The sequence below is a fragment of the Procambarus clarkii genome, chromosome 1 (assembly GCF_040958095.1).
Source record: "Procambarus clarkii isolate CNS0578487 chromosome 1, FALCON_Pclarkii_2.0, whole genome shotgun sequence".
NCBI classification, from domain to species: domain Eukaryota; kingdom Metazoa; phylum Arthropoda; class Malacostraca; order Decapoda; family Cambaridae; genus Procambarus; species Procambarus clarkii.
In genome coordinates, this window is record NC_091150.1 from 35376038 (window position 1) to 35400250 (window position 24213).

General features: G+C 40.0%; 1 protein-coding gene across 27 annotated transcripts in view; it reads left to right on the plus strand.

Annotated features, from left to right (window-relative positions):
• The window catches only part of LOC123767641 (golgin subfamily A member 6-like protein 24), a 59991-nt gene that overhangs the window by 25418 nt on the left and 10360 nt on the right, over nucleotides 1–24213 (plus strand). For 25 of the 27 annotated variants that reach the window (XM_045758029.2, XM_069332190.1, XM_069332354.1 and 22 more), the window contains 7 exons: nucleotides 9583–10307; nucleotides 14107–14191; nucleotides 16083–16272; nucleotides 18933–19035; nucleotides 20298–20435; nucleotides 22696–22815; nucleotides 23657–23731. In XM_045758029.2, the coding sequence (XP_045613985.2) occupies nucleotides 9583–10307; nucleotides 14107–14191; nucleotides 16083–16272; nucleotides 18933–19035; nucleotides 20298–20435; nucleotides 22696–22815; nucleotides 23657–23731 (1436 nt within the window). The remainder of the gene's footprint in view (nucleotides 1–9582; nucleotides 10308–14106; nucleotides 14192–16082; nucleotides 16273–18932; nucleotides 19036–20297; nucleotides 20436–22695; nucleotides 22816–23656; nucleotides 23732–24213) is intronic. The other 2 variants (XM_069332638.1, XM_069332681.1) reach the window with 1 other exon arrangement.

Below are 24213 nucleotides of genomic sequence, written 5' to 3' on the forward strand. Positions count from 1 at the left end.
GGTAAGCAGCTGATAATGTGTTTACATTTTTATTCCTGTGTAATTTATAGTTCATAAGAGCTTTCTGGTGTTTATGGGCTCCCTTGGGTACTTATTCTATAGTGGTTTACCGTGTCTAAAATTTAAAATACTGCTGCTTATGAAAACTAATATTATTGATCTGAAGATGATTATAGTAATAAAATACAATGAGATTTAAAGACAATCAAGGTAACAAAAATTCTTTACACAGTAATGAGGATTGCAAACAAAAATGATTGGGAAAAGACAGTCGATATGGGTAATACAAGTACAGTATTTACAAATGAATGAACATGGTTAGAAAAAGATAAAGGTAGGATATGGAGAGGAGATTGAAGAATGAAAAAGGAAAAGCAGTTTTCATAAGGGAAGAGAAGGCAGGACAAATGGGGAAGAAGCCAGATAGATCGGATAAGCACCCTTCCATACCAGTTCAAGATAATGTCAAAGTAACTCCACTTTCCTCTCCTACTCAAAAATCCAAATCCAAACCCTACCTACCTTACCAACTCTATGTACCTTACCAACCATACCTACCTTTCCGACCTTACCTCCCTTCCTCCCTGAGTAGTGTACAGATAATACAGCACACCTTCCACAGGACAAATTAGGGAAGCTGGACAAACGAAGTGTTAACCAACAGCAAGCAACTCCATAAGGCAGACATCTCAGTCTTAGCAAGAAATATAGAAACTGCAGATAAAGATAGTGGTCCCCCCATTCCAAATGCACAAAGCCCCCTTGTTGCAACGAAGAACATGAAGGTCAGTAATGTGACTCCAAAAAGCCAACCCCAGCAAGGAGGCAGCCTTTTATGTTTGAGGGGGGTGCACTCCTTAAAACCCATGGAGGGTTCAATAAGTGCATGAGTCGGCTGAAGGTGAAAGAAGGCCTGAGGTAACTAAAGAAACTGATCTAAGAGGAAATGGAGACAAAGAGGTCCACTTGCACAGACACCAGAAACCTTGAATATTCAGTGAAGGAGGTATTATCCACCTCCCAATTCATCAAAAATAGGTGTAAACAGGGGAGGCTATCCGCAAGTATATTCGAGACCCCTTGAATGTGGACATCACTGAGAACAAAATTATGACTTCCCAGAAATGAGGCTACCCTGAGAGTCCACCCCACAGGAAAAGAAACCAAGTTCACCAACCCCTGTTTAGATAATCAACCACTTGAGTGCAATCTGAATGAAATCATGGTATTTTGTGATGAGATTTTCTGGAAGGGGTCCCTTGGTGGCTCCATGGTGTTAGCTACCTGGATACCTCTACACACTAGGTCCTTGCAAGTCATAAAAAGCCTACTGCAAATCGGCCAGAACCTGGTCACCTTAAAAAGAGCAGGATGTAATTAGATGAATCCATGGCAAGAGAAAATAAACTACCAGAAAGGTAGAGCACTCCAAAAAATACAATTGCAAAAATTAGAAACCCCTGACAACTAGGTACACTGGTCATTGCCACTACTGGTAACAGTAATCCACTGCCAGGTGGCAGTCCCAGCAGGTTGGGGTCTGGCTGGTAATACCAGATCAATCATGTGCCTGGTGCTGCCAAAGCAGCAGGTCATCGTGTCCCATTTTATTTTCCAGACAAGTGTTTGCTATCCTTTGGAATTAGTCCTGCAGAAGCCTGAACTTGTGTTTATTCTAGTTTTTGGTGTTTGCTTCAAATACATATTTTCTTCATATTTTCTATGCAAGCCTCACTCTTGAATGGACATTGAATCTCCTATTTACCCCAGGCTGCTTATGTTCAAGAGTTCCTTTCCCAAGCATTCACTGGCATTGCCTCTGCCTAGTCAGGGTTACTTCCCTGGAGGATTCTGGTGTCCATTACTTCAAAACTGCGTCCTCTCAAGGTATCTGCTTCTGGGTGGTGTATGAGCTTCTACTAGGCTGAGGTTGGAGCAGACTGGGGTTCTTCTTTTTTGGGGTGCACGGGAGTTTGGGCATTAGACTTGCTGAACAGAATGCTGCCAATGCCCTTCTCGGCTGCATTTTTTCCTTAGCTGGGATAAGTGTTTTGGGCCTGCTCTCACTGTATGCAAATACAGTATGCGAATTTCAGAGATGTACCTCGGCTTTTGGTTCATGAAAACGTATATTCTTTCTGCCTATGCCAGCCACCTTCTGGTTTTGTTTGCAATCTCAGGGCTTTGACATGCTGCTGTGTATTGTCGTTGACTTTCCTTTATACATTTTCTTTCCAGTTCATGAGATTCACTTCTATCTCCAATTTAGACTCTAGCATTCATGTGTTCTTTCTCTCCTTCTTTTCCCATTTTTGGAGTGCTTTCATGAAATTGTTTGAAGGTTGGCCTTATTTTGTTAGCCCTCGCTCCCATTTGCATTTTACCTTTTTTATCCTTTGTGCCAAGACCATTCAATATGGGATTTTGCCTAGAAAGCTTTTTGCAGGTATGGCCTCACCAATTCTTGTTCCATATTGCCTGTACACAGAAATGGTTTTACCCTTTGAGCTCGTACCATGTCATTCATGATCATCTTTTTCACAGGTGTTTTTGGTGAAGCTACATTATGGTAGTATTGTCTGCAAACTGCTTGTTATTTTATGTACATTACTGCAAAATAAACAAAATATTTCCTGATTGTTTCTGAACATTCACTATCACCATCTACTCACTACAGTACTGTAATGTCATCTACTTGTCACCATCGCCACCACCCACCCACCACCACCCACCCACTCGCCACTCACCATCGCCACCACCCACCCACTCCTCACCACCACCCACCCACCACCACCCACCCACTCGCCACTCACCATCGCCACCACCCACCCACCCACACACCCACTCACCACCACCCACCCACCCACCCACACACCCACTCACCACCACCCACCCACCCACTCACCACCACCCACCCACCCACTACCACACACTCACCAGCACATACCACAGCCCATCCTCCCATAATGATAGTACCTGTATGCTTATAGGAACTATTTGGTTTAGCATATAGAATGTACTGTTGAACTCAAAAAGTTCATAGTACATAATATTGAATTAGCCCAAATGGCAAACTAAAAAATGGAAAGGAACTAAAGAATAAAGCCTAACCCAGTCTGTCAATGCAATCTTAGGCTTAATATAGTACATGGTATACTAGGCCTCGGAATGTTTGTCTGGTTTTTGGTTATATTTGTTTTGTGTGCTCCATAAAATTAATAGTACAAAACATGTTCATTGTTGACTCAACAGTCCATTTTTAAACTTTCAACCTAATAGTTGCTCTAAGTACTATCATTTTAGGAGGATGGGCTGTATATCAACAGTCTGTCATCACCATCCTCTATTTATCTACTGTATAAAATCCTTTTCATTAAAGTTTCGATTCTATAAATGCCAAAATAACTCACTCTTAAGTGTATGTTTCACTTTCCTGCATGTATTAGGGCCCTTGACCACACTAGTGTTTGTTGTGAACAACTTGTTAGTAGTGAATGTAATGGTAGCAAACATTGGCATGTGAAAATTTGGAGCATAAGGTGTTTTGATTATTCAGTCAACTATATTAAAATAGACCATTATTATAGCAGGTAAGATGCATGATAGGAAAGGTCTGACTGAAAATTTATGTGAAGGATTAATATAAGTATAGTTACCCATAGCAGTTACTGCCTGCAGGTGTATAAGACTTGTATATCTGGTGTAAGATTTCTAACTTTGGGAATTGAAGCATCACAGGAAATCTATGATAGGCTGTGTCGTTAGTGAACAAGACATCTGGTCCCTCCTTCGTGACAATGTCGAGTGAATAAATCTCGGCATAGGCAAGAGAGCCTGGACGATATGTTTCATTCATGCAATTGTGTCACATCCACCACTCTTAGTAATAGGAAAGACAGAAAATATGACCATAGAACTATTACTGTACTTTAGAAAATATTTCCATATCTAAGAAATGTGCATGATGGTGACTTAAACTTGATTCATAATAAGATACCTGAGTGATCACTATTATAGATGTGTTAACTAAGTACAGGTGCCATTATAACTTTTCAGATATTTAACATGTAAGGAGATCTGGTTCTTCATTTTAATGAACCTGAGATAAAGATGAAACAGTAATTCATATTGTGGTGTAACGACGATTATGTTACGTTGTTGAGTAGATTAGATACACGGTGTTTAGTGGGTTTTCATATTTATTTAGTAGTCTTGGATACAGCAGTGTCGTAGACGTTGAGGCGGAGCTTGGAGCAGAGCAGAGAGCTGAGTGAGGCCGGAGACGCGGAGCTCTATGTGGGAGAGTGTTGTAGCTCGATGCGGTCCCAGTCTGCTGTCTGTTCTGTGTCGAAGCTGTAGCGTCTTGGGGTCAATTAGAACTGCATATGACAAGTGCTACATTCTTGACTGTGGAAATTGTACTGTTGGCTATTCGCAATTCGCTTGCTTATATTCGGTGACTACACCTCGGCTTCCTCCAACCAGGATGGAAAGAATGTTTCCTGTAAATAGGGATAGGATTGTAGCTTGTGTAGTTAGTGCTAATTAGTTATGCCATTAAGATAATGAGAGACTGTAGTGAGTATATTGTTTACTCGCTACAGTGGAAACACCAGTGTCAGATAACTACTGAGTATAGCACATGTGTGAGCTGTATCAAGTCTAAGAGAAACCTGCAACATGAGCTTATACAGTATACACTGTTGTTGCAGGTAAGGAGAGATGTTGCATTTCGTGTGTGCGGTTACTGCTTTTAGGTAGGAAGGTGGGAAAACGGGACCGTGGTGATACGTGGAAGCAGCACTCGTTAGTAGTGAACTTGCGGGGGTTGAGCTCTGCTCTTTCGGCCCGCCTCTCAACTGTGTGTGTGTGTATGTGTGTGTGTGTGTATGTGTGTGTGTGTGTGTGTGTGTGTGTGTGTGTGTGTGTGTATGTGTGTGTGTATGTGTGTGTGTATGTGTGTGTGTGTATGTGTGTGTGTATGTGTGTGTATGTGTGTGTGTGTGTGTGTGTGTGTGTGTGTGTGTGTGTGTGTGTGTAAACAAAAAACAAACAAGGTAAACAAAAACAAGGTGTTTTCAGTATTGCATTACCTCACTTCTTGTTCAATTCTTGGAAAATGTTGATCAACACCATACCTAATGTTATGAAGTCCCAACACACCAACTCCTTACCTACTGAGACAGAGTATATATATTCTTGTGTTGAATGTTCTATTGTCAGACTAAGTATCTTTGTTTTCTCTTTAGAGTAAAAATTCTCAAGATGTACTGAAATTAATGACTCATCCATGAATGATGCATCGTATGTTGAACAACTGAATCTACATTACTGCCATCACTTTGTGTGATTGTCATGCTAGGCTACTGCAGAAAGTCGAGCAGGAAGACAAACCCACATGTAGTGTTCTCTAGCGAGATAGTCCTTCCTCTCAATACAACCTCCTAGTGACAAAAAGTCCATGATTGGAGAAGGGTTTCATGGTCAATTCATGATACATCTACAAGAGCACATTGAGGTTCTAAAATATGAGAATACACCTACAATGAGAATTGTAAATATTAACACTTGCTTCTGAATTGTAACACACAAGAGCTCCAAATTTTCTAACATCCCCCTCTTGGTGGTGGTAGTAAAAATGTTCAAATCTAGTGGTGTACAAAACAAAAAACAAAGATTTGAGGTACACATGTTAATGTAATCCTGTTTCCAGTTGGATATGTACAGTAGTTGGAATTTTCCAGACCAGAAAGTGTGTTTAATTTAAGATTGAATGTAGTAATGTGTGTAGTTTAGAGCATCGTATAGTACTTTAAATAGTATTCATGGTAGCATTGTTACTTAGTTGTTGAACCAAGTTTTTTTTTATATAGTTTTGTCCTTGCTTTGTTTTACATGCTCAGCTTTATTTAAAACCACTTCTAGGATAGGTACAATGTAGAATAACAATCAGTGTTTCTCCTATGTTAGTATGAGAATGAGATCTGTATTATTCACAGTATTGCACTGTACAGTGCTTCCTTGAAATTCCAGATCAGATCATTCCAGACTCAATCAGGGGCATACAAAAATTTGTCCCTGTTTTGGCTATTTGTCACCAAATTTTAAGCATTTTTCTTAGTTTATTATAGAATATATGTTTCAACATATTCAGATATACAAAAGCTAGTAAAAATGCTTGAGTAATGAGAGGTCAGACTGCACTCACCCACAAGGAAAACACTTGGTTGATATGCATGTTCTCACAGTGGGCCTGGGTGCCTAGGGAGCCGGTCGGCCGAGCGGACAGCACGCTGGACTTGTGATCCTTTGGTCCCGGGTTCGATCCCAGGCGCCGGCGAGAAACAATGGGCAGAGTTTCTTTCACCCTATGCCGCTGTTACCTAGCAGTAAAATAGGTACCTGGGTGTTAGTCAGCTGTCACAGGCTGCTTCCTGGGGGTGGAGGCCTGGTCAAGGACCGGGCCGCGGGGACACTAAAGCCCTGAAATCATCTAAAGATAACCTCAAGATAACCTCAAGATAGCCTAATAAATAATGTTACATAAACAAACTCGTTTGTACAATTTAGAGTACAGTCCATGCTTACCAAAACATTTCTAAATTATTAGTGCATTTACAGTACAGTATTTATAATATAAATAAATAAGCAAAATTAGCAAATATGGGGAAAAAATCTTTGATTATTGCTTTACAATATGAACCGATGATTTGGTTTTTCACCATGTTCTTCTCAGGAATGTGGTGAGGAATATCCGAGTTTTAAAGGTGAAACCAAGTGGGCGGTTTTGTTCCGTTATTTGGAGGTGTGAGTTTTTCACGGAAGCACTGTACATGTAGCGTTTATTCCCATATCGTATTGGGTGGGTCTCAAACTTGGAACATTTTTGGGATGGCTCTATGGTGGCTCTCTGCCTGGTAAGCTCCACACATATCATGTCATGTTTGCCAGTTATTAAAAGCCTACTGGAGACCAGTAGCCAATAGAGCCACCCCCTCTCAGATATGCAGACAACAGAGAGTGCTAAATCACCCTCTTGAGAAAAAAGCCACCAGGAAGGTAGATCAAGACAAAGCATATACTACAACATATGTAATCAACTCTGAAAACAAAGCATATAATAGTTAGGTCATTCACTCGCTAGTCATCCCCACCTGGTGGTGGGGATGACTTCAGATGGATGATGACTGTCATCTCCAGGTGACAGTACTGGAAGCTCCCGGGCTGCCAGGTGCAGCTCCTTTCATTTGCTTGTTGCAGCAACATTCAGATATACGTTTTATGCTGCCTCCTGGGTTTCTAGATAAGTGTTGGCCATTCTTTGAACTCAAGGTTGTGGGTGTGCTTGAGTTTTTATGCCTGTTTTACAGCATGTTTACACCCCTCAGTTGCTGTTATACATGAAACTGCATTCAATGTCCACTGGCAAGTGGCTACCTGTGCCTGATGTCCCGGCTTGGTTTTCGCTGTCATGGCCTGGAAAGCTCCCGCAGGTCTTTAGTGTGGTTCAGATGTGGACTGGTTCGCCGAGCCTACACTTAGTGGATGCGAGTTGATGGATGCTCATCGGTTTCGTTATATGCCAGTGGTCATTTGTTCTGCTTCCTCCATGCTGCCTGTTGGGTAGACGATAGCTTCTACCCAAAGGCCTGTGATGTTTGTCATTATTGGGTCTGTTCTGGCTGAGTCTCCTTGGGACAGGGTTTATCAGGTGGCTGCTAGCTTGTGGGAACATTTATTTCCTCTGCACATTGTTTGCAGTATGGTGTGGATATGGAAGCCCTAGGGGAGAGGTCCCTAGGTTTTATGATTAAGTTGAAGTTGTTGGTATTTTCAACTTATGTTTGAAAGCCTTGTGAACTTGGATGGTTCATGAGTTTGCAGAGGTTTGGCATGCTCTGAGGTTCATTAGTCTTCCTTCGGACTCGGTGATTTCTCTCTACTTCAACTGCTTTACGGTCATTCATTGTTTTAATCAAAGGGATGGGGGAGTCACTTTGATCCCTTCCTTAATTGGACTGGAGTCTGCTAGTAGCTCGTGTTCTGCATTCTTGGGGTTTGGCTCTACTCTCAATTTATGTGGGGATACATGTCCAATGTTCTTGTGGATGGTCTCTCACTCTAGTTCCATTTCCATGGAATGAACCATCAATGGCCCTCTTTCCATTAACCTTGCAAGACATTCTGGCATCCTCAAGTGGACCTCTATGCATCAGCATGGAACTGGTGGCTTCCTTCCTATGCCACATAGGAAGGAAGCCACCAGCTTGTTGATCTGGCCTGCTCACTTTCCTCCTGAGCCTTCTTGGTGTCTTGATCAGGTTTAGGTTCATCTTTCATCTCAATTCTTAGTTGTCTCCTAGGTTCATTATTCTTTTTACATTGCCTTGTTTTTATTGGCTCTAGCTTCCAGATGTCAAATCAGGGAACTCCTTTTGGCCCCAGTAGGCAGTTTCTTCACCTGCAACCTTCTGCTTTGCTGGTTTAGAAGGAGATAGTTGGATTCCAGAGTGGTGGCCTTGGTTTTTTACTTTTGGTTTGTTCTGCTGGGGTGCATCACTTATTATGTCTGGTTGTGGCTGTGCGTAATTATTTGTGTCGCTCTGGACACTCTAGGTGATGCGTTATTTGTTGATCTAGTTTCCTTGGCTCCTTGTTCCAAGGTCTATTTGCCTCAGGTTATTTGTGGTGTCATTAAATTTAGTCAGCCTGCAGTCGACCTTCAGATCCAAGATGTGCAGAAGTTTCCAGCTTTGTCCACTGTATTTTCTAATGTCATGGGCTGGTGTTCAGGCTTGGGAGTTATGGCATTCTAATAGAGTTGGGGTGGCCAATACTTTGTTAATGTGCCTGGGCCATGCCAAGCTTTTGTGGCACTGGGTAGGGTTACCAAGCATAGATTCCTCCCTTTTTGTGGGTTACTGTCTTCTGCTCTCCTCTGCCCCCCTAGTGAGTCCCTCTTTGTTTTTGTTCTCTGTGATGAGATAGCAACACGGAGCCACTGTGGAGTCCTAGAAAACCAGCATTGAATGCAATGAAATGCCTCTTCCAGGTGGGTTCTTGGTGGCTCCCTGGACCTTCCCTTCCCCTTTAAATTGATTTTTTTTTCATTTGGTTGGCTTATGACTGAGTTGCACCTGGCGGTCTGAGTACTTCTGGCAGTGTGAACTTGTTACTGATTTGTAAGTGACCTAACTATTGTGGGCCTTATTTTCAAAGTGGTTGAGATTTGCCATGCTGTTGTCTATTTGGTCTTGTTTTACCTTTCTGGTGGCTTATTTTTCGGTTAGGGTGATCTCGCGTCCCTTACTCGCTGTGCCTCTGTGATAGGGGCCAGGTTTTTTCAACTGGTCTCGGGTAAGCTTCAAGTTACTCGCAAGGGTCCTGGTGTGACATGATGTGTGTAGAGCTAACCAACCAGAAAGGCATTTCATTACATTCAATGATGATTATTACTATTATTATTATTATTATTATTATTATTACTGTATTATTATTATTATTATTATTATATATTTTTGAGTATTTTAAAATGTCAATGAATGCAGAAGTGTTCATACAGTAACTTCATAAATGTTTCAGGTTGGTCCAGTCGCTCAGTCTGGCAAGAAAGTATGAATTCAGCACAGGTACGTAGGCTGCGTGAACTCCAAGATGATCTGGTTTCCTGCATGAACATGCCCCTTCAGGCTTCCTCGCATCCAGATCCAGATTTTTTGGTTGATTCATCACCTCCTATTATGGATAAATTTCAAGCTGAAATGGATTCTGATAATCCTGATTACCAAAGTGGATCTTTCATTCCGGTTCTGGCTGATGGAAATGGAGATGGTTTATTAAATGTTGAATCACTTGTAGAACCTCTTGTAATGCCTTTAGAAGATACTGGAGTTGTGCTTAACCCAAATAGAAAAGCTGGCATGTCGTTTTTGCATGGTAAAGTTGAAAGCCCCAAACCTACTGATCCAGCATTTGTCGATCCTAATCTTATTCATAATAAGCCAAACTTTGTTTCTGATTTGCATATGAAACCTGTTAAAGAAATGCCAGAAATGCTACATGAAATTCCAGAAACCAATCCAATGACTAACCCACCAGCAGTAGAGGCAGGATTGTCTACTCAACTTCCTTTATCATCAGATAATGTGGAAGCTTTGTTTGACATTGAAGAAAAAGAATCTACATCTCAAAGCATCCCTCTCCCAAGTGGTTGTGCTTCACCCAGTTTGCCTGAAGATTTGTCAAGCAGTGTTGAAGAGGATTTGTCTTCTGAGTTATCCTCTTCTGTAGGAGTAGAAGCTTTGCAGGTGTGACTAACAGACTTTTGTTTTATTTTTTCTTAATTTTATCACTAATGGTTTATTAATAGTATTGATAGTGGTGATCATCTTTTGTGGTAAGTAGAACAATTTGTCTTTTTTCTAGTCTTTATAAACTGTTTTCTATATGGTTCCACAGGCAGAATGTTTTCCAGAAACTGGATTAAAAAAAAGTGCAGATTAAGTGGAAGAAAACTAATCTCGAACACTAGTCACGAATATCCGAAGTTTGTTTTGGATAGTGGGTATTTCTAAGCTATCTCATTTTGCTACTCTAAATTACGATTGGATGTGTCCATAGGATAAGATCACGCACAGTCAGGCAGGGTGACATTCTGGCACTATATCCACAGCAATTTTTCAAGATGTCCCTACAGGGTTTATTAAGATGATCAGGGGTCACTGGAGAAGATCATTAATAGTTGGAGGGCACAAATCATGTACAGTATACTGTATATGATTTTGGTCAAAATCATATATACTTGGTCAGGGAGCCATAGGGGCTCCCCTCAGAAATAATTTTTTAGAAATTTTTTTTCATGTGCACCTTGGGGGATGTCAGCATTTAACAGTTGTGTCATTCAAGGATTAAACCCAAGATGACCATTCATTAAAATTCAAAGCCTTTACTAACACTTCCTTGGCATCACAAGTAACTGCTAAGGTGAGGACTGCTAACTTCCAGTTGCCCAGCTTGGCTATTTATACCAACCATCACTAAATAGCAGCATCACACCTGCTTCTGGGTCCCTAACCCAAAAGCCAACTTGTTTTCTTCCTTGGTGCTGTTTGGGTTTTGTCCCTCTGCCACTTTCTGGTTGAGATATGGGGTTCCAGTTTCCTCCTGGCTTGCAAATGATCCTTGGTTATTCTTTGAGTTGTAGTCCCTGTCCTTTCACTTGCACACTCTGTTGTGGCTGGAGGTGCTCCCTGGTCCTGTGTTTTTCTTGGTGGTGCATATACTGAATCACCTCAGGATGATTATAGCCTGGGAGGTTAACCTAACGTGCAGTGGATCATAAACCTTTAGGAGCAGCAGCAGAATGATCTTCCCATAAAGTCATGTTTCGTAAATGTAAGCTAAATTTTTCTTTACATATCAATAGTTCCTGCTATTTAAACTTTTTAAGTTGTGCAATGGAATTACAGTACTGTACTTACATAACAGACAGAGCAGTCAGTTTCTAATTTTTGTTTTCATTGGAAATGTGTTTTCAACCGGAGGTGATTACTGACGGTAGAAATTGAAGGAAAATATGCAAGTGGGACATGGAAGATTAGCACGATGAGCAGACAACCATCAAGGGTTGCCTGTATGATCTTCCGTTTGGTGGCACCCATTTGGAAGCGAAGTGTTTGAGATGAAAAAGGCATTAGAAAATTTTATAAAAAGATACCATAGCAATTTCCACCATAGTGTATAGTGTAAGCTGTGGTTACTAAAGCTTTGATCCTTACATCTGAGACCTATAAAACCTCCTTAATTATTTCAAAAACTTTCTGCTTTGATTTTCTTAATAATGTGAATAACTACCTTTCTACATGCTAGTACCTCCTTGAAGCCATAGCTGGTTGGAGAAACCAGTGAAAGAAAACACCCTTAAACAGCTTGAACTTTGTTATAGGTATGTGACACTGTATATCATTTTAAATTACATTTATTTTAGCAAGTCTTTATATAATGGCAATTCAGTACATGTCTTTTTCATTCAGTATAATATTTTTCTTATAAAGGTTGTTAAAAGAGTATGGATTTGAAGTACTGTTCAGTGTGAACTTCTTTATCAGATCCACATTAAATGCATTCCCACATTACTTGGAAAGAATCTGATTCAGGTTCATTATCGTGTATCCAGATCCATATCTGGATGCACAGAAAATGGACCAAGTGATTTCTCATAAGAACTGGATGCTGTTGATATTGGCATATACAGTTCTGTACAGTATATAGATTCACTTATTGTACTGTGTGTATATTATATATATATATATATATATATATATATATATATATATATATATATATATATATATATATATATATATATATATATATATATATATATATATATATATATATATATATATATATATATATATATATATATATATATATATATATATATATATATATATATATATATATATATATATATATATATATATATATATATATATATATATATATATATATATATATATATATATATATATATATATATATATATATATATATATATATATATATATATATATATATATATATATATATATATATATATATATATATATATATATATATATATATATATATATATATTTATTTATATTTATGTAAACTAACCAAATAAACCTGCCCACACCTTCTCATTCAAAATAAAGTAAAAGATTGGAGAAAGATAATGTTTGTTAATAAGAAAATATGTAAATATAGTAACAAGTATGATGGCTCCTTTTGGGTAGTCTCATCTTTCCCCCCCAGTATTATGGCACTGTCACCCTAAGGCCATGTTGGATAAGCCAGGCTTCTGTAATAATTTCCTTCTACTAGAACCAAGTACTACTTGACATTGACTTGCCCCCCTCTATGAGATAAAGAGCAATTGGAGATCAGAGATCAACTCTGTACCGAGATGAACCGCCCTTAAAAAGGGAGTCATGAAACAACCAACTACTGTACTACTAAAGTTTGGCAAACAAGTAATATTCTCTCACAACTCGCCCCTCCAGCTGGCTTGGTGCCTCAGGGCACCTGCCTACTAAAGGGGAGACCTCACATATGAGTACAGTAATGTTAGTCACCTCCAGACAGTCACCAATAACCAGAACCCTATATCATCTGCACCAATGAATAGAACAAACCCACAAAGCAAACCCACTGGCAACACCTGGATTAAAAGACATATGGCCCCCCTTGGGAGCCCATATGTCTTTTAATCCAGGTGTTGCCAGTCATTCTTTAGCATGTGTTAGTTGTGATGTATGGCTGGAGATGAAAACCTGGAGCTCCTTGGGCACCACCTGTTGGCATCCATAGGCACTAGAGAGCTAAAGCTAGTTTCGCGTGAATTATTTGGAGCTGAGCGAATTGGTTCTGGAGTCTGCTGTTTCTGTGTTTAGTTTTATGCAAGTTTTGCAGTCATTTGTATTGCTTCCTTTACTTTATGGACGCTTTCTCAGTGGGTGATTGTAACAATCCTCAGCTCTTTGCCCCTCTGTGAAGGGGGAACAAAGTTCAAGTTCAGGTCCCCAGTAGGCCAATCAGAGCTCCTATAGCTGATGACTCAATAGCAGGAAGTCAACTCAATAACTTAGCATCAGGAAGCCACCAAGGCTCTACCAGAAAGAGGCATTTCACTACATTCACTGCTGGGTTTTTAAACAAAAGGGTGAAATCTGCTGTATTTACTTGAAAATGCAGGGAATTATGCATAAAGATGCCTGAAAAAAATTAATGTATATTAGAATTTCATTTCATAATTTAAAGTTTTATTTAATAATTATAGAATTTATTTAATAAATATTGAATTTAACAATACTGGTAATTGAATTTTGTCAACAGGACCTGGAATATGAAATAAAAATTTATATATATTAACTCTGAACAAGCTATATAAATTAAGGTATGTATGATCAGCCTTGCATGTACAGTAGAGTGAGTGATAAGTGAACCTAATTTTGTACATTGAATTTTGTTAATGTAAATTTAATTGTAGTAAATGTCTCGGTGATAACACTTCTCTATTACAGTATCTCTTTTTGATAACTGATGATTTCTCTACTTTAGATACTCGATGCCATGAACTTGGAGAACGAAGAGATGGAATCCGAAATTATTCGACTTCAGCGGGAAAACATCGCTCCGATTAAAAGTAAGTTATTTGCCCTATTATAAGCAGAAGTAAGTTATTTTGAATTCCACTAGTACAGTAACAAATTTGGGAGTTTGAGGTGCAAGGTTTCAGGTGGTAGCCTATACCTTCATGCCTCGGTTGTATATGCAACCAGCAAGCGATACCCACTTAACAATATTTAGTTAATTTATGATTTATTTTTTTCTATGCTCCCCCAGCCCTCAGTAGCTTATGGCACTGGTATCACTTGGCCACCCTTAATTATTAGGCTCATGAGACTGGCCTGCTGAAAACCATGGCCAGAACATGGTTCTCTGAAGAGCCAAGGGAGTATGTGGAGGATCAAAGATGGACCCACAACTAAAGCTCTGAAAGTCAAAGATATCACAAAACCAACCACAGCTCTATTTAAAAAATATGTATACAGTGATACCTTGGTTTTAGAATTTAATCCGTTCCCAGAGACGGGTTGTAAGCCGAAAATTCGCAACCTAAAACGAATTTTCCCATAAGAAATAATGTAAATTGGATTAATTCGTTGCACACTCCCAAAAATATTAACTTCAAAATACTGTACGTGTCATACACAGTACACACAAATATTTTGTATTATTGTATATACAAGTTATAGCTTACTTTTATTGATGACTTGTTGGTGTATTGAAGATGGTGGTGAGGAAGAGAGGTGTTTGTGTTTGGAAGGGAAGTCCCCTTCCATTATAACATCAGGCAGTGATGACTTCTCTGGGGTACTCTCTCTCCTACGTTTTGCAGGCATACCACTAGGGCCTACTTGGTTGTGGCTCTGCTTGCTTGTCTTACCAAGAATCTGTCTAAAGACACTTGTTTTTCTATACATTTTAACACTTGTCTGTAGTAAGACATCACATTTTCATTAAAAAGGTCATTGCAATGGCCTGCTGCAGCTTTTTATGGGTGAGTTTTTTCAACAGATCTTTGCAGTTCTTCCCATACTTCACACATTTTCTTAATGAGGAAGGGACATCCTCTAATGCCTCTACTCAAGCTATTTTCTTAGGTTGAACCTTACCACTGACTTTCTTAGGACCCAGGGTGTGATATATAATAATTACTTTTATGTTCAAAAACCAAAAAAGCAGAAATATAATGAAATTCTTTACTAAGAATTCAAGCGCGATAGTCACTAAGCAGGAGGCACTGGTAAACTGAAGTGCAGTCACCTATGCCACCAGGAACCACACGCTTGGTCGACCCATACATGTATCAACAGAGTCACAAGGCGAGGCAAAGTTCGTAATATTTCAAAGAAATTGAGTTCGTAACCCAAAAAATTTGTAAAGAGGTACATTCGTTACTGGAGTTTCCACTATATGTAAATAGAAAAGTTAGGCAGTTAATAGTTGGCAGCAGGCAAACAACTCTGTCCATCACTCCATGTGGCAGCCCATGTCACCCAGGGTCCCAGCCAGTCACCCTCATTCTTCTGGTGTATCTGCATCTTTCCTTAATTAGTGTGTGTGGCTTTACCTACCCTCACCCTGTTGTTTGTCCACTTATTTCAATGGCTGTGGTCATCTGTTTTTTTCTTGGCTCTTTTTGATCCCCATGTGTTTGCTGCTCTGTACTATTGCTGAAACAATGAATTCTGTAATTCATTTGTATCAAAAACCATTACATTACATTACAAAACCAAACTACTTGAACCATTCAGGATTCAAAACTCTTCGTTTGTGCAGTCACTTGTTATTACACAGCGGACATTTTTCATGAATTAAATAACCATTGGTCTTTGGAGTTTATCTTATCTGGATCATAGCCTAATGAAATTGTGAATTTTTTTTTTTTTTTTTTTTAAAGTAGTCATCTGTTATTTTTTAATGTACAGTATTCATAAGTGAATATTAAATTGTTCTAATTTTCTCAACAGTACGTGGGAAAGATGGTAAATATGCACGAAGTTTGAGAGAAAGGATCAACCATTTGATTGTTGACAATGAAGAGCTACGAATGGCTGTTGGGAAACTTCAGTTTGCTAACTTCCCAGATAGTGACACTAATGCTTTCAACTCAGCCCTTGAAAAGAACTACAACCTCAGACTTGCTGCTGGCAAGCTTACGTAAGTTGTTGATATTCTTTTCATATTAAATACTGTAATATGTAAATGGTCATTCTTAAAATAAGAATAGAGGAAGTAGGCCTATAGGATATAAATGGATGTTTGTGCATGTTTCCTTACACCTGATAAGTGTGTCCACCAAGCAGTATAGACAGGAATCTGGAAGTTAGTCAACTGTTGTGGGTTGCATCCTGGGAAAAAAAATTGTAGTTGGCCAGGATCATCTTGATAAGCCTTAACAGATTTCCTGTCTCCAACAAGGAGAAACCATATAACCTTTGCTTGAAACTATTCTGTAATCATGCTTCTATAGTTACCTGGCAACCTTGTTCACCTACTTTACTTCCAGGAATACCTTGTGGTTCATTATTTTTAGTGATATTCAGCACTACTTGCTGAATATCATAGACACTAAACATTAATGAGTGTAGAGGGCATAAGTGGTCTACCTTAAAAATCACATACAAGCCCCCTGTGTATCCCAAAAGCAATAAAATCAAGACTGCCCCTATCCTCAAAGCCTCACAGAGGAGTCAAAGCCCCTTGCACTGCTAATGGCGAGGCTCCCTCCACAGGAGAAAGACCTCTCATAGACAGCCACTCGAACCCATCAGAAAATATACCTATGGTTGCACAGAGGCAACACCAGTGAACACCTAAAAATGGTCACTCTAGGCACGCGTAGTTTGAGATAAAAAGTTAGTCACAAGAAGTGAGGCAGAAGTACACATGAATGTGCAGCAAATACTAAAATCTAGAGCAAGTATGCAAACAAACGACCTCAGGACAAAGTCCAGGATGTCATCAATGAATAACTTTGCCTTGAAGAATATCAGCAGAAGAGTTGAAGAGTACCTTGAAGAGTTTTTTTATTTTTTTTTTTTTATGCATCACGCTAGGCAAAATGACTGAGGTATTAAGGCTACGGGTCAAGGAGCTATGTGCGCAGTTGAGGTGGTGCACAAGTGAAACTAATAAGTGAACTTTTTCACTACTGGATGATTCATTAGGTACAATGTGTGTCATATCTATGTTCCATTTACCTGGCTGAATGTACTGTCTCGCTCACCTTTCAGGTATCTTTTTCTTGATCAGTGATCTAGTATCCTCTGCTTCTGCATCTCTATACAGGGGGGTCAGGTTTTAGCCGTTGGTCTCTGGTAGGTTTACAGTGATTTTGAAGGGCCTGGTGTTGATTGAATTGGGTAGACGTTTCTCGCCACTCAAGCATGTGGGACCGACAGGACCCTTGCCATGCCCCCAACGAAAAGAAAGAGCAGTCTGCCAGCCAAGACGACTCCAGAACCTCCAAACGCACCCAATATGAGGAAGAAGAACCGAACTTAAATAAGGACATTCCATTATGGAGATGGAATCCGAATCTCGCAGGAGGTATGTCGCAAGAGCCTCCCGAACCTCTCGCGGTGAGATACGAGAGGCAGAAAATCGCCAGAAGAACGGGGCCGAGGAACCCAAGGGAGCCCGAAACCGAACCTGGGGAGGAGCAGAACTCAAATTGTACTCGCACAATAAAGGGGGGTAAGAAACCCCCCCCCCTGCAACAACAAGCCCCTCAAAAAGGGCACTAACACCCAAGTGGGGTCAAAGGAGGCCCAAGGCTCCCAGTTCAACTCCTCCCCAGCCCTGGGATCCCCAAGTCGGGACCCGGGGCAGAGCAGTCCTCCATACTCTCAACCCTGAAGAAAAGGCAAAGTTCAGGGGAAAAGCTGAAAAGGATGAGGCCTGCTGGTGGGACCCAGAAGCCTTGGCAGGAGGAACCGGCTCGAATTCCTCTGTCCCCCCCACCCCAAATGGGGCAGCCCCCGAAGCTGCCCAAGTCTCATTAGCAACAAAATTCTGCTGACTCCAAAACCCTCAGACGTTTGGGAGCCGGAAGCAAGGAGGGAGGTGCAGGATGAACAACAAGGAAAGGACCAGGGAGCGCGGACTGAACCAAAGTCTAAGTGACTAACGCCCCTAGGTCTGGGTCCCTATAACCAAAGTGGGGCAGCCATGGGGCATCTGGGTGGGAAACCAACCTTGCAGGTTGTAACAACCTAAACCTAGCATGCAATGCGAAGGTTGTCTCTACCTTAACAGTAATGTCATCAGAATAGTGCTGGAGAACATGCAGAGAACACGATTCGCAAGAGTGACAACTAGAAGATAGAAGAAAAAAAGGCAATATGATCACTACATACAAAATAGGAACCGGAATTGATAAAATTTATAAGGAAGAATACCTGAGACCTGGAACTTCAAGAACAAGTGGTCATAGATCATTAACTAAATCATAGATCATAGATCACATTAACTAAACAAAGCTGCCAAAGAAATATAAAAAAATTCACTTTTGCAAACAGAGTGGTAGCTGGTTGGAACAAGTTAGGTCAGAAGGTGGAGGAGGCCATAACCGTCAGGAATTTCAAAGCGTTATATGACAGAGTGATGGGAAGACGGGACACCACGAGCGTAGTTCTCATCCTGTAACTACACTTAGGTAATTACTCACTCACTCTACTCATTTTTCTACCTTTTTTTTTCTACCTTTTTTTTTTCTACCTTTTTCTATCTTTTTGTTTTTCTTTTGTATAATGTAGTACAATACTGCATATTAAAACTATGCATTTACTAATTTAATCTTTGTAATTTTTCTACAGTCATTTAGGTCCTGAACTGAATGCATTAAAAGAATCTGCAAATGATCTTCAAGCAGAGAATCAAGAACTGAAGATTCAAGTTGGAAAACTTCGTTATCAGCAGGTAAAAAGATACTAGATTGCAGTTTATTGATAATGTTATTGTGCAAACATAGAAATCTGACTTAGTTTTATATATGAATATATTAAAAATTATCTGCAAAATCTCCATCAGTATTTAGAGATGTGGGCTCGGTTAGCTTCTTCATTGCTTTTCATGCCTCAGCTGCAATATTACCTCTTTATTTGTATGCTTGGATATGTAAGAAGAAGAATTAGAATGAAATGATACAAAGGATGTGATTATAAGAGCAGATATATACATATTTTAGCAGTAATACCCAACACTGCCAAATTGTGTGGTTCTTTAAGCCAGAGAGCACTTGAGTGTGCATTATGCATCCCTTTGGAGGTCCTCTTTCAGATGTGCCCAGTGGTCCTTTTGTGCCAGAGAGCTTTATTCCCTTTGGTTTATCCTTCTTGGGATACCAAGCTGAGACTGGTTTCAAGTATATTTATCTGTGACCAGTGTCATTGTGTGAAGTGTCTTATTCCATTGTATTAATATGGCACATGTAACTTTGTAGTTATAGGATCAGATATATTTTAATGTTAAATAATTTTTTCAATATTCTGTAATCACACCCCCCCCCCCCCAGGACTCAGACAATTGTGCAGACAATTCAACTCACTGTTGAATTAGATTTTATGTGCTATCTTAAAAATCTTACCTTTGGGTTAATTTCCACTAAAATTGAATTTTCTGTCACAGCATCTGTACTCGTCTAGTTGTGCTTGCAGATTACTGCCCTTCAAAGTCAAGCCTGAGGCCAGGCTTGACTTTGTGGGAGTTTGGTCCACCAGGCTGTTGCTTGGAGTGACCCGCAGGGCCACATATCCACCACAGCCCGGTTGGTCCGGCACTCCTTGAAGAAAACTATCTAGTTTTCTCTTGAAGATGTCCACAGTTGTTCCCACAATCATGGGTCAGAAAACATGGTGGACTGTACAAATCAAGCCTATATAAAGTTAGGGCCCTACCAAAGATATTGGTTTCAATCTAACCTTAGAATGAAGGACCGACTGGGATATGCACAAAAGTACCCCATGACCAGAAGACTATACCTGGTGACCAGGAAGGGTAAGTAACTTGCTAAAATGATTGACAATTATCAATGGTATTAAAGGTAATGTACAGTATTAAGAGTGAGATTCCTTTTTTGGGTGTTCTGTCCAAGTGTCACAGGTTAAATGGTTCTTTTTTAGTATTAATTTCAAAGAGTTAATATTTACATTGAGGATATTAATGGATGTCTTTACCCCTAGCAACCACTGCCTCAGGAACTGAATGCTGTGGCCCGTGAGATAGAAAAGCTAAAGAAAACGATAGAAGAAGCCTCACAGAAAAAGAATGTACCACCCAACCTTAACAATGCAAAGACTTATGTAACTTATATGTCTCAGGTGAGGTCAAATTTTTATCAACATGTGTTTGTATTTGAGTGAATTTTCTATAGCAATATTTGTTTTCACAATGTTTTGCACAAAATCCCACAACACAAATACAGTCACTGAAACTTGTGCACAGTGATTTTAAGCTTTCTAATACCTGCTTAGTCTAAGCTATTCATAAACCTAAGAAGTATTATCATCTAATGCTGGGAGCTGCCACTCTCATGTTCTCATATATATAGTGAAAATATCTCGTATATCTCATATATTGGGGGCCTAACAGCTGAGTGGACAGCGCTCAGGATTCATACTCATAGAGTCTGGGGATCAATCCCCGGCGAAGGCGGAAACAAATAGGCAGAGTTTCTTTCACCCTGATGTACCTGTTCACATAGCAGTAAATAGGTACCTGGGAGTTAGACAGCTGCTACAGGCTGCTTCCTGGGGGTGTGTATTTGTGAAAAAAAAATTGTCATTTGAGAGGCGGGCCGAAAGAGCCAGAGCTCAACCCCTGCAAGCACAACTAGGTTACCTTACCTTGAGGTTACCTTGAGATGGTATCGGGGCTTAGTGTCCCTGCGGCCCGGTCCTCGACCAGGCTTCCTCACTCCGCTGGACTGGTCAGTCAGGCTGTTGGACGCGGCTGCTCGCAGCCTGACGTATGGATCACAGTCTTATTGATCAGGTATCCTTTGGAGGTGCTTATCAAGTTCTTTCTTGAACACTGAGGGATCATATCAGCCAGTTATGTCCCTTATGTGTAGTGGAAGCACGTTGAACAATCTCAGGCCTCTGATGTTGATATAGTTCTCTCTCTGAGTACCTATTGCACCTCTGCTCTTCAATGGGGGTATTCTGCACATCTTGCCATGCCTTCTGGTCTCGTGTGGTGTTATTTCTGTGTACAGGTTTGGGACCAGCCCCTCTAATATTTTCCACGTGTAAATTATTAAGTATCTCTCCCACCTACGCTCAAGTGAATACATATTTAGGCCTTTTAGTCGGTCCCAGTAGTTTAGATGTTTTACCGAGTGGATTCTAGCAGTAAAAAATCTCTGCAACCTCTCCAGGTCAACAATTTCTCCAGCTTTGAATGGGGCTGTCATTGTGCAACAGTATTCCACTCTAGAGAGCACTACAGCACTGTAGGTGAATGCAGTGACCTTGTACTGCTTAGGGAATCAAATCTTTTACCTATTCAGTGCTATTACAATATAATTTTTTTACCCTTCATTTATTTCATTTAAATTAAATCATTTAACCCTTCAACTATGCAAATCAATCAGGTTCATTTCACCGTTGTTGTACATGTCAACCAGGGATGATTTTAGGTCCAGCGTAAGATTTAAAACTCTCGCAGGTACACATGGGGTCTCATCCTCTTCTTCAGGTCTCCAGTAAACAGATGCCATCTTGGACAAAATTATGGGCACCCCTCCTGTGTTTAAGGGCCTCAGTACTAACATGGCCACCATGGATAGCACATACAGCAGCAGCTCGTTCATACAGCATCACTTATTAATGATGAAATCAATATTGTCTGAAATTATTTATCAATGATAGTGATAGAGATTCAGAAATTGGTAAACCCGATCCTGGTGGCGGTGTTCCGAAAACGAGGCAGACCGCTACAACACACAGCTTTGGTTTGGTACCTCTTTGCATCATGCGAAGGATCTCATCTTCTTTTAGAAAACGAACATGTGAAAGAGATCCATTATTCTTGATTTAGTGACAAGGATTATGATGTTAAAAAAGTGTTTTGGCAAAAGTTAGCACCGTGTGTAGTGTATCAGGAAGCATTCTACTGTGTTAGATGCTGCCGGAAACTGGTGATCATGTGTGGCTGTTCTTGGATTATTAGTAGTAGGCATCCATCAGTCTCGGGAGACTATGGAGTTGCACTCTGGTGTCGACCTGGTCTGGAGTGGTTTCACCAGGGTGCAAAGCCAGGGTAGGTTGATTCGGGGGGAGAAGCTGTTACCAGCTTCTTATCAACTTGATAATAGGTACAAGATTATCACACTCACCAGAACTGCTTAGTGGTTCTCAACGGTGCATAAACATGTAGATGAAGTAGTTATATATTAACAGGCGAGTGCAGTGTGGTAACAGGAAAAAATGTGTTTTATTGTTCTAATATTGTGGTGTGCATATTAGTTACATAAATATATCTGTGCATACCGATGCTCTACACATTTTGTGTAGTATTTAATAATAATAATAATTTTAGAATAATTGTACATGCTACTTCATTATTAATGATTTGCAGATATTGTCTGCTATTCACACCTTGCATGAGTTTGAAGAAGGAAGCCTTGCAGAGAAGATAGATGTTGCTGCAGATGTCTTTGAGGATTTGGCTCCAGAAAATATTAAACTGAATTCTCAGGTGAGTAAGAATTGATTGTAGATTTTATTAAATGTTCTGTCAAATAATTCTTAGATCAAGAACAGCTTCTGCTTCTGCTAGCATGCTTCCTTTCTTTATCTGGTATTGTTGTGCATACCTGGAGCATCAGAGGGTTTCAAAGCCCGGACTGTGTTTTGTTGTGTATCTTGGCCTTCTCCAGGAGTTTACCCTTTGACTTTGACACACAAGGTAGTTGAGCCATTACTTCCAGCTGGGGATCCAGGTGGCCTTCTTCTCTGGGGAATATCTTTGGCTTCAATTCCTTTGTTATGGGATGCAACCCATAACAGTTGCTTAACTCCCAGTTATCTATTTACTGCAGGAAAAGAGGAGTATCAGGTGTAAAGAAACTTGGCCAAACATCTCGTCATGTACGGGAATCAAACCAAGTACCAGCTGGTACTGACTGCACTAATCAGTGCTGCAGGGCATCTTGAATATGTACAAAAATTGATATGTTCTGCAACATTATGGGTTGGAAGTGTGGGTGTTGTATTAGAACAATAAAGAGGAGAGAGAATGGAGCATTGTATGCTTTAAGGTTCTTGTGGATGACTTGGGCTGTGTTCACATCCTGCGATGATGATACAACTTGACAAATGTAGGCAGTTTCTTATTTATAGCTTAGTGTCCTTTGTCTCACAGTTCAATGCTCCACATCCAATTGTATCATACTTCAATTTGACAATCAGATCACTATTTACTTCAATTTCTAGCACAAATTAATTTTTACCTGAATAAATATTCAGATAACAAAAATTAATTTGTGCCAAAAATCATTGGCTACTTATATCTCATTGGCTATTTATATTTATTTCAGACGAGACAGAAACTGAATGCTGCTCGATCTAAATTTTCTCAGATTCAGGCATCGCTATCAAGAAAATGGGAAAAGGTAAGAACCTGTATTTTCTGATACAAATCAAAAGATTCCCATAGCTGTTTACTCTTAAACATTTCTTTCAGATTTATATTTCTTTAGCATTTAGCTTTAAAGCATAAACATAGTTTCTCAAACCTTTGGAAAAATTAAAAAGTAAACACTAAATTATTTTCTAGAGAAACCAAACATTGGCTCCCTGAAACTATCTCGCTGAGATGGCTTCCCCTTACTGACGTCAGCCATAGGAGTCCTGTATGGCCTACTAGGGAACCAGAGCCAGAATTTGGCACCCCCCCTCACAGAGACAATTGGAGCAGGAGATTATTATGATCACCCTCACAGAGAAAACATCCAAAAAGTAAGCAAGGCAGTACAGTCAACCATAAGGTTCAAAGAAAGCGGAGCACTTAAACAGCCAACTGACCGTGGGGACATTGATCCTCAAAATTTCCAACAGGTAGGTAGTCAACCCCCTCCACCTATTATTGACTGGC